Consider the following 8174-nt stretch of genomic DNA (forward strand, 5'->3'; position numbering starts at 1 on the left):
CTATTTCGAACCTGATGCTGCTGAACATGCCGTTACTAGATGTCGTATTCCGAAATCTGCAAGGTCTTGGAAGTTCGGCTGGTCAACAGAATTGTGACCGTATCGCAACTGCTATCATTAAGTCTACCCAAGATGTGGAAGCAGAATATGAGGAAGGCGAAGAGGAACAGGATGAGGAGTACTCAGCCCGTATACACCTCTATTTGCTAACCCGCTTTGTCACATGCTCTGCGCGTGGTTACTATGGATATCATGACAATATAGTGTGACGCACGCATGTCTTTGAAGATACGACAGTTCACCAAGAGGGGCTCATTTCTCGCAGTCCCAAACTGGTGCGCGGTGTGGCCATGGGCGAGTTTGCTGATACCTACAATGGCGACATTCAAGCGTGTCTTCGTGGTCTGGTGGGCAGTGCTCCGCTCGACCTCGGGATCGATTGTGAGGCTCGAAACGTATCAATTAGTAATGTGCATCTTGTATCTATCTTGCATTGCCTCTAATAGTGATCTGATGTTGGGTTTCAGACAGTGTCAAACCTCGACCTCACCTCGTCAAGTCAGTCCGATGCAGCCTCTGCACTACCATGTCAAGCACCAACTGTGCTATATCAAACCCACTCAGGCTGGGTTAAGCACCTCCTACACCACGACAAGTTCTCCCCAACATCCCTGCAGCTTCCGTACTAATGCTAACTTCCACACCTACCTATACCGCGTCAAACCTCGTCAATGCCGCGTCAGCACTTCGAATGTCAGTCTAACTTAGATATCTTCAATTTTTTGTAATAATTGAATGTCTCCTTTCGTCCCATCAGAATTAGACGTCGTACGCTCGTCTATATGCAGTAATAGAATCATTTCTCCAACCTTGATTCCTTTTATTTTGTCTCCTACGGTCTAGATTAGAAAAGGTCTGGCGCATTTGGAAACATATATGTACTATGACTTTTGTGTGCTTTGAGAAACCGAGTGCACTCATATCTAGGACTCGATCAAACATATATTCAACCTTTTCCATCCCAACGAGATAGGGAATCAGAATCATCCAGATCAATCGGGGTGTTTAAGCATCACCTACCGCTATGACTGCTCGGGTACACCGTTCTACTGATGCTCTTCAAGAACTCAAATTTTAACAAGTAGTTCAGGTAATAACAGCTTATTTTCCAGCCTTTGTCCAGACCACTCAGCCTTCACATGCATCAAGTGGATTCCGCAGACAGCGAGTTGTAACGACCAAATGCCATACAGGTCACACAATCCAGCTGCTCTTTCATCGGATTCTGCAAAAACTCAAAAGATGAGGCGCTCTTGAATCAGCTCAGCGCTTTTCCCTCATGGAATCGGATATTCACTCGGCATGTATGTGCAAGAGTATGGGTACCATGCACTGTAGAGGACTGAGATTGAAGAACAGGTCAAGAAAGGTAGACGACTCACCCGGGTGCCATCGAAAAAATCTGGCAGGTGGTATTCGATGGGCTTGAATAGTTGGACGTCTGGTAGCGGATCTTAGAATGGTTGGACAGGATAAAGAAATATGTCACGTACATTCTTTAACGACTTCTGAGTTGGGACCTGGGAGTGGGAGATTCAAATTAGTGTGGTTTGAAGAGCATGCGGTAATACTTAATCCCACATGGAATAGATAGCAGGTCTTCAAGCTTCAAGCTTGTCAAGGCCAGCTTCTTTGAGGTTGCAGCAGGTGGCGTCAGCTGTCCCTGAAATGGTGTCAGGGTTTACAGCTATCTTCATATCGATGGATCCGAATTTTAAAAATTCACCTAGTCGCTTTTGTCTATCAAGTCACAACTTGCGGAGTATTAGTCTGACCGTCATCATCATGCACGGAGACCGTCAACATAAACCAGATGCTTGCGAAACGGCAGTAGGTTCAGACGATGATCGGACTTCCAAACAAGTCATAGCAACATGAGCACTAGTGCGAATGCCAGCATCGAACCTTGGCTTATCTACTTATCTACTTGCACGGATGCCGTTCGGGTGAGTTGTGCCAAGTGCTTTTACCAGTCTGATACCGTTACACGAGTAACAACCGAGTATGCATCCGAATCAGAAGTCGACTAGACTAGGTTTACACTGCATAGTACCCATTGCAATTGAATGCATTCGCCACGTAAGCAGTCGAGGAATATAAAACCTGAACGTTGAACGGCTGATGAGGAATCACGCACACTCCCAAAAATGACAGATCCAAATGAACTCAAGGTTGAAGCCCTCTTGGACATCATCAACTCCTCAGCACGCAAAGCAATGGCGGAATACAAGAGCACTAAACATGGAGTCCCTAGTGTCGATGCAGACACCCTCCACCCCCTCGATCTTGCGACAGATACACTTGCCCTCAGAAAGGCAATCAGGCTGCTCGAAGGTGCATGTGAGCAATTGAACACAATACTAGCTCCCCCTCAACACACGGTATATAATGTACGTATCGATTATAGATGGCCCTGTATGCCTCGTTGCTCATTTTCCTAGTTTGTTAACAATTACAATTGGGCATGCATAGACGTCGCTGTGCAATCACGTATTGCAGACGTCTTGGACAGACACCCGGAAGGTCTTAGCGTGGATGTGTTGGCTGACGCTGTTAACCTCGATAAGACCAAGGTCGCACGCGTGTTGCGAGGTTTGGCCCTCAGGGGTTGCTTCAAAGAAGGTAGTATGCATCATATTGTCGGTTAATAGTTCTCTCTGAGGTCTTTGATTTCCATAGTCAAGCGAGACGTATTTGCAAACACACGACTCTCCCTCGTGCTCAAGGCAACAAATAACGTCAGGTTTTTTATAGAAATTCAGCGAGAATTCCCAAGATATGCTACAGTTCTCTATGAGACGATGGTCGACCAAGAGTTTGCAAGGTCAGACAAGCTTGAAAGAGCCCCACGAGCATTTGCTCTCAGAAAGGAAGGCAAAAAGAACGGCTTCTGGGATATGGACGTGAGTTTTGGTCATCGTATTGGCCTTTCATGCCTTACCATATTGTACAGGATGAGGCACGCGATGTGCGTGCGGATCCATCAACTCATGACTGACTGACGGCTCACAGAATCTTATACACAGATATTTCACAAAGCCATGATGGGCTATTCTGAGATCCTAAACTTTTCTGCGGTGCTGCATTGTGAGTGATCACCATATTTTTAACCGTCAGCATGACTGAAGCGGGTCATAAGACTACCCTTGGGACAACGTATCCTCTGTGGTGGATGTTGGATCTGGAACCGGAGCAATGTCTATTCCTCTGGCGAAAATGTTCCCTCATCTCAGAATAACCAATCAGGAACTCCCAGAAACCATAATGCTGTCAAGAAACGTGAGTCCGGACATCTATAGCAGACAAGTTATATTCATATTTGATCAGACATGGGAGAAGAATGCTCCCGAGATGCTGCTCGACGGGCGTATAGAGTTCGTGCCACTGAATTTCCTGGAGGAGTCACCTGTCGTCGGAAAGGATGTTTACTACGTATGTGCTAAGTTTGTTCCCATTCAGCGTAGACTGCTCAATAATCGATCAAGTTAAGGAGCATCATTCATAACTGGCCGGATGAGGAGTCAAAGGTGATTCTCCGTAATGTTCGCAAAGCAATGGGACCAAACAGCCGAGTGTTGATTCGTGAGTCGGCTGCATTTTAAAGTGAGGTTTACTCCAGAATCAATACCATGTGATAGATGACTGCGTGCTCTCGCGCGCATTCGGAGAGCCTGACGTAGGGGCTAGCGAGTCCTGCAAAGTAAGTTTAAATGTTTAGCTTGATGGCTAAGGTGTCATCGTACATTCAGGATCATAAGGCGCTCGAACCTACATTACTGAACTTCGGTAGTCACATACCACACCAGATGGGCATGATCATGTGGTTTCTTTACAATGGCAAGAAGCGAACTTTGAAGGAATTCAAGGATATTGGGCAAGTTCCTTCCATGCCTGGACACATTGATGGTGTTTGATTTGTTATAATTTGCAGGGCCAGTGCTGGTCTGGTGCTCACCCAAACCTATGATCTTGTAGGGACGATGCTCTTGGAGTTCGCAATCGCTCAGGACTGAGTACTGATGCCGAACACATTCTGTGATCTTCTGTTATTGTACTTCTACCCTCCCCAATTGATCATCTCATGATTTGACCAAGACGACAACGACAACAGTCTTCTAATGTATCGATCGCGATCTATTAAGACCAAGTCAGGCCTTACAGCTGATATTGAAGGTTTCCCTACTAGTAGAGCTTCTGCCCCTACTAAACGATACCCATCGTATTCTTGTCCTAGAATTCGTCTGCAATACCGAGACTCTACGTGCTAATGCACTTTCTACTCTACCCAGTGCTGGCAACAGGCCCAGAGGCAGCTCTGCAAGTGGTTCAATCCCGGGCCCGTGCCTTCTTCATTGTTTGCGACATTGTATTGTATCACGGTCGACCAGTTCCAGCGAACAGACATTTGTAGGTAGCAGACGCTCGAAAAATTTCAACACATGCTTTGGGAGATTGTCAAGCTAAAGACGTTTTTCTTCTCTAGTGCAGCATGAAACAAGAATCTGCGCATAAGAAAAGAGCAAAAGATCTATACTTCATGTTTGAGTAAGTACTGAGAGTAGCCGTACTGAAAAATAACACATATTGACTTGCGACTTCAGCATCAAGTGCAATAGAAGAGTGAGCCAAACATGAGCAGGGTCCGGTCGTCCGACTCATTCTTCAGCAATGCGAGGTGAGTTGTGGTGCTTTTAATGCGACGTTTCTCCCTCATCTTGATGACAATGCAGGAGATATCTACCATGGGCGCAGAACCTGAACCAGCTGTTGCATGTTGTCAAGCGGAAGGTGTCCAGAATAAGAGCCGATGTTTGGGCCCTAAGTACCAGCCATCCGCTGTCGCTGGTCATGAAAAAGGGGGTCAAACTGTGGTCGTAATAGGATATCTCATAGGTGTCACATAGCGCATGGATAGAGTTGGATGAGAAGCGAACCAAGTGTTTGATTTCATGGCAATGGTGGCCTCGATCATGCGATCTTCATCTCAGAATGCTGGAGAATTTGACATGGAACATTGTTACGATGGCTGTTTCATGAGAACATCCCACAGCCGAACAGTCTTATCGTTCGAATCAGTGACGATGCGTAAGTTGACTGTCGTGTGTGGTCCACTCGCCAAAAAGAAGATTGCTCGGATGATATTGTCGAGATCGAGGCTTGCCCTGAGTTGCCTTCTGCGAAATGCTAGTATATAAATGCAGAACTTGATGCATGAATATCAGACAGCGTATCTTCGTCGTCCGAGGTTGAGACACGCAGGCCGCAGACATTACCTGCAAGACTACATTATGTCTATAAGGTCAGGCCATCTGCCAATGAACCGGAGATAAGTCCGGGTATTATTCAAAGCTTTCTCATGCACAGTACAATTCTGATATATATATATAGTGAGATTTTCTAAGACATTTTGTCAGGTCATTTACCTAATGTTGATAACGTGTCGATGATGCGCGCGTAAGCCATGCTTACATTAGCTGACTGATGATACGGACGTACACCTCACATGATATCCTCTTGCTGATGAATATAGTATGCACGCTGCGAACGCCACCAGCATCATAGGCTTATGTAGTATCTCCTTCAAGTGATACGGATGAGTCGTTCAGGTGTGCCGTGTGTTCTTACCGATCTGATACCGTTACGCGAGTAACAACCAGTGTTATCCGAGTCAGAAGTTAGGTTTTGTGAGTGGTCAGACTATGTTTAGCTTCGATCTTTTTCCACATACCCAATGTTGAATGTCTTTGCCGTGGAATCCAGCTAGATGATATTTGGTCGAGGGATATAAAACCTGAACGGCTGATGAGGAATCATGCACACTCCCAAAAATGACAGAGCCAAATGAACTCAAGGTTGAAGCCCTCTTGGACATCATCAACTCCTCTGCCCGCAAAGCAATGGCGGAATACAAAAACACTGGACATGGAGTCCCTGGTATCGATGCAGGCACCTTCCACCCCCTCGACTTTGCGACAGATACACTTGCCCTCAGAAAGGCAATCAGGCTGCTCGAAGGTGCATGCGAGCAATTGAACACAATACTGGCTCCCCCCCAACGCACAGTGAATAATGTAAGTGCCGATTATAGATGGCCCTGTATGCCTCGTTGCTCATTTTCCTAGTTTGTTCATAATTACAATTGGGCATGCATAGACGTCGCTGTGGAATCACATATTGCAGACGTCTTGGACAAACATCCGGACGGTCTCAGCTTGGATGTGTTGGCTGACGCAGCCAACCTCGATAAGACCAAGATCGCACGCGTGTTGCGCGTTTTGGCCCTCAGGGGTTGCTTCAAAGAAGGTAATATGCATAGTACTGTCAGTTAATAATTCTCTCTAAGGCCTTTGGTGTTCCATAGTTAAGCGAGACGTATTCGCAAACACGCGACTCTCCCTCGTGCTCAAGGCAACAAACAACGTCGGGTTTTGGATAAAATTTCAGCGAGAATACCCAAAATATGCTGCGGTTCTCTATGAGACTATGGTCGACCAAGAGTTTGCAAGGTCGGACAAGCTTGAAAGAGCCCCACGAGCATTTGCTCTCGCAAAGGAAGGCAAAAACAACAGCTTCTGGGAGATGGATGTGAGTTTTAGTCATCATACTGGCATTTCATGTCTTACCATATTGTGCAGGGTGAGGCACGCGATGTGCGTGCGGATCCATTGTCTCATGACTGACTGACGGCTCACAGAATCTTATACACAGATATTTCACAAAGCCATGATGGGCTATTCTGAGATGCAGGACTCGTCTGCGGTGCTGCATCGTGAGTGATCACCATTTTTTCAACTGTCAGCATGACTGAAGCGGGCCATAAGATTACCCTTGGGACAATGTGTCCTCTGTGGTGGATATTGGATCTGGAACCGGAGCAATGTCTATTCCCCTGGCGAAAATGTTCCCTCATCTCAGAATAATCAATCAGGATCTCCCAGAGACTATAAGGCTGTCCAGAAATGTGAGTCCGGACATCCACAACAGACAAGTTATATTTATATTTGATCAGACATGGGAGACGAAGTTTCCTGAGTTACTGCTCGACGGGCGTGTAGAGTTCGTGCCACTGAATTTCTTGGAGGAGTTGCCTGTCGTCGGAAAGGATGTTTACTACGTAAGTGCTAAGTTTGTTCTTATTCAATGCGGACTGCTCATTAATCGACCAAGTTGAGGAGCATCATTCATGACTGGCCGGACGAGGAGTCAAAGGTGATTCTCCGTAATGTTCGCAAAGCAATGGGACCAAACAGCCGAGTGTTGATTCGTGAGTCGGCTGCATTTTAAAGTGTGGATTGAATTTGAATCAATGTCATGTGATAGATGAGTGCGTGCTCTCGCGCGGATTCGAAGGGCCTGACCTAGGGGCTAACGAGTCTAGTGCGGTAAGTTTAGAGTGGAGCTTGATGGCTAAGATGTAATCATACATTCAGGATCATAAGGCGCCCGAACCTACATTACTGAACTTCGGTAGTCACACAACATACCAGTCGGACATGCTGATGTGGTTACTTTTCAATGGCAAGGAGCGAACCTTGAAGGAATTCAAGGACATTGGGCAAGTTCCTTCCATGCCTGGACACATTGACGATGTTTGATTTGTTATAATTTGCAGGGCCAGTGCTGATCTAGTGCTCACCCAAACGTATGATCTTGTAGGGACGATGCTCTTGGAGTTCAGAATCGCTCAGGACTGATGCCGAACATATTTTATGATATTCTGTTATTGTACTTTTACCCTCCCCAATCGATCGTTCCATGACTTAGTTAAAACGACAACGATTCTATTACAACGAGATGGATAGGAAATCAAAATTATCCAGATCAACTTGGGTGTTGTGAACGTCCTTACCCACCGCTATGACCGCCCAGGTGTGCCGTTCGACTGATGCTCCTTGAGGACTCAAATTTGACAGGTGGAACGGGTAATATAACAGCTCATCTTCAAGTCTCTGCAGATCACTCAGCCTTCACATGTATTAGGCAAACTCTGCGGACACTGTTGCAGCGACTAGACAGGTCCGAACTTTTCAAGTTACACACACGAATCTAGAGAAGGTTTGAGATTTCGTGCTTATGTGAAGAATTCCATTTATGTTATCTGTGATTTCTGCAGG

General features: G+C 46.1%; 3 protein-coding genes across 3 annotated transcripts; all 3 read left to right on the plus strand.

Annotated features, from left to right (window-relative positions):
* Positions 1 to 26: 26 nt before the first annotated feature.
* On the plus strand, positions 27 to 689 carry F5147DRAFT_781436 (uncharacterized protein; the record flags this gene model as incomplete). Its single annotated transcript, XM_041442638.1, has 3 exons — positions 27 to 237; positions 298 to 470; positions 528 to 689. 3 exons carry the CDS (start codon positions 27 to 29, stop codon positions 687 to 689), a joined length of 546 nt encoding a protein of 181 aa, XP_041285111.1.
* Positions 690 to 2171: 1482 nt separating this feature from the next.
* On the plus strand, positions 2172 to 4111 carry F5147DRAFT_728347 (S-adenosyl-L-methionine-dependent methyltransferase). The gene is made up of 11 exons (XM_041439321.1): positions 2172 to 2450; positions 2502 to 2682; positions 2740 to 2963; positions 3014 to 3028; positions 3087 to 3147; positions 3200 to 3339; positions 3388 to 3492; positions 3546 to 3642; positions 3699 to 3760; positions 3810 to 3934; positions 3992 to 4111. The coding sequence occupies exons 1-11, from the start codon at positions 2208 to 2210 to the stop codon at positions 4071 to 4073; spliced, it is 1335 nt and encodes a 444-aa protein (XP_041285112.1). The 5' UTR covers positions 2172 to 2207; the 3' UTR covers positions 4074 to 4111.
* Positions 4112 to 5850: 1739 nt separating this feature from the next.
* Positions 5851 to 7754, plus strand: F5147DRAFT_728361 (S-adenosyl-L-methionine-dependent methyltransferase; the record flags this gene model as incomplete). The annotated part of the gene is made up of 11 exons (XM_041439322.1): positions 5851 to 6131; positions 6183 to 6363; positions 6422 to 6645; positions 6696 to 6710; positions 6769 to 6829; positions 6882 to 7021; positions 7070 to 7174; positions 7228 to 7324; positions 7381 to 7442; positions 7491 to 7615; positions 7673 to 7754. The coding sequence occupies exons 1-11, from the start codon at positions 5889 to 5891 to the stop codon at positions 7752 to 7754; spliced, it is 1335 nt and encodes a 444-aa protein (XP_041285113.1). The 5' UTR covers positions 5851 to 5888.
* Between the last annotated feature and the right edge of the window lie 420 nt (positions 7755 to 8174).

The sequence above is a fragment of the Suillus discolor genome (genome assembly GCF_016758755.1).
Source record: "Suillus discolor strain FC423 chromosome Unknown F5147scaffold_136, whole genome shotgun sequence".
Taxonomy (NCBI): Eukaryota; Fungi; Basidiomycota; class Agaricomycetes; order Boletales; family Suillaceae; genus Suillus; species Suillus discolor.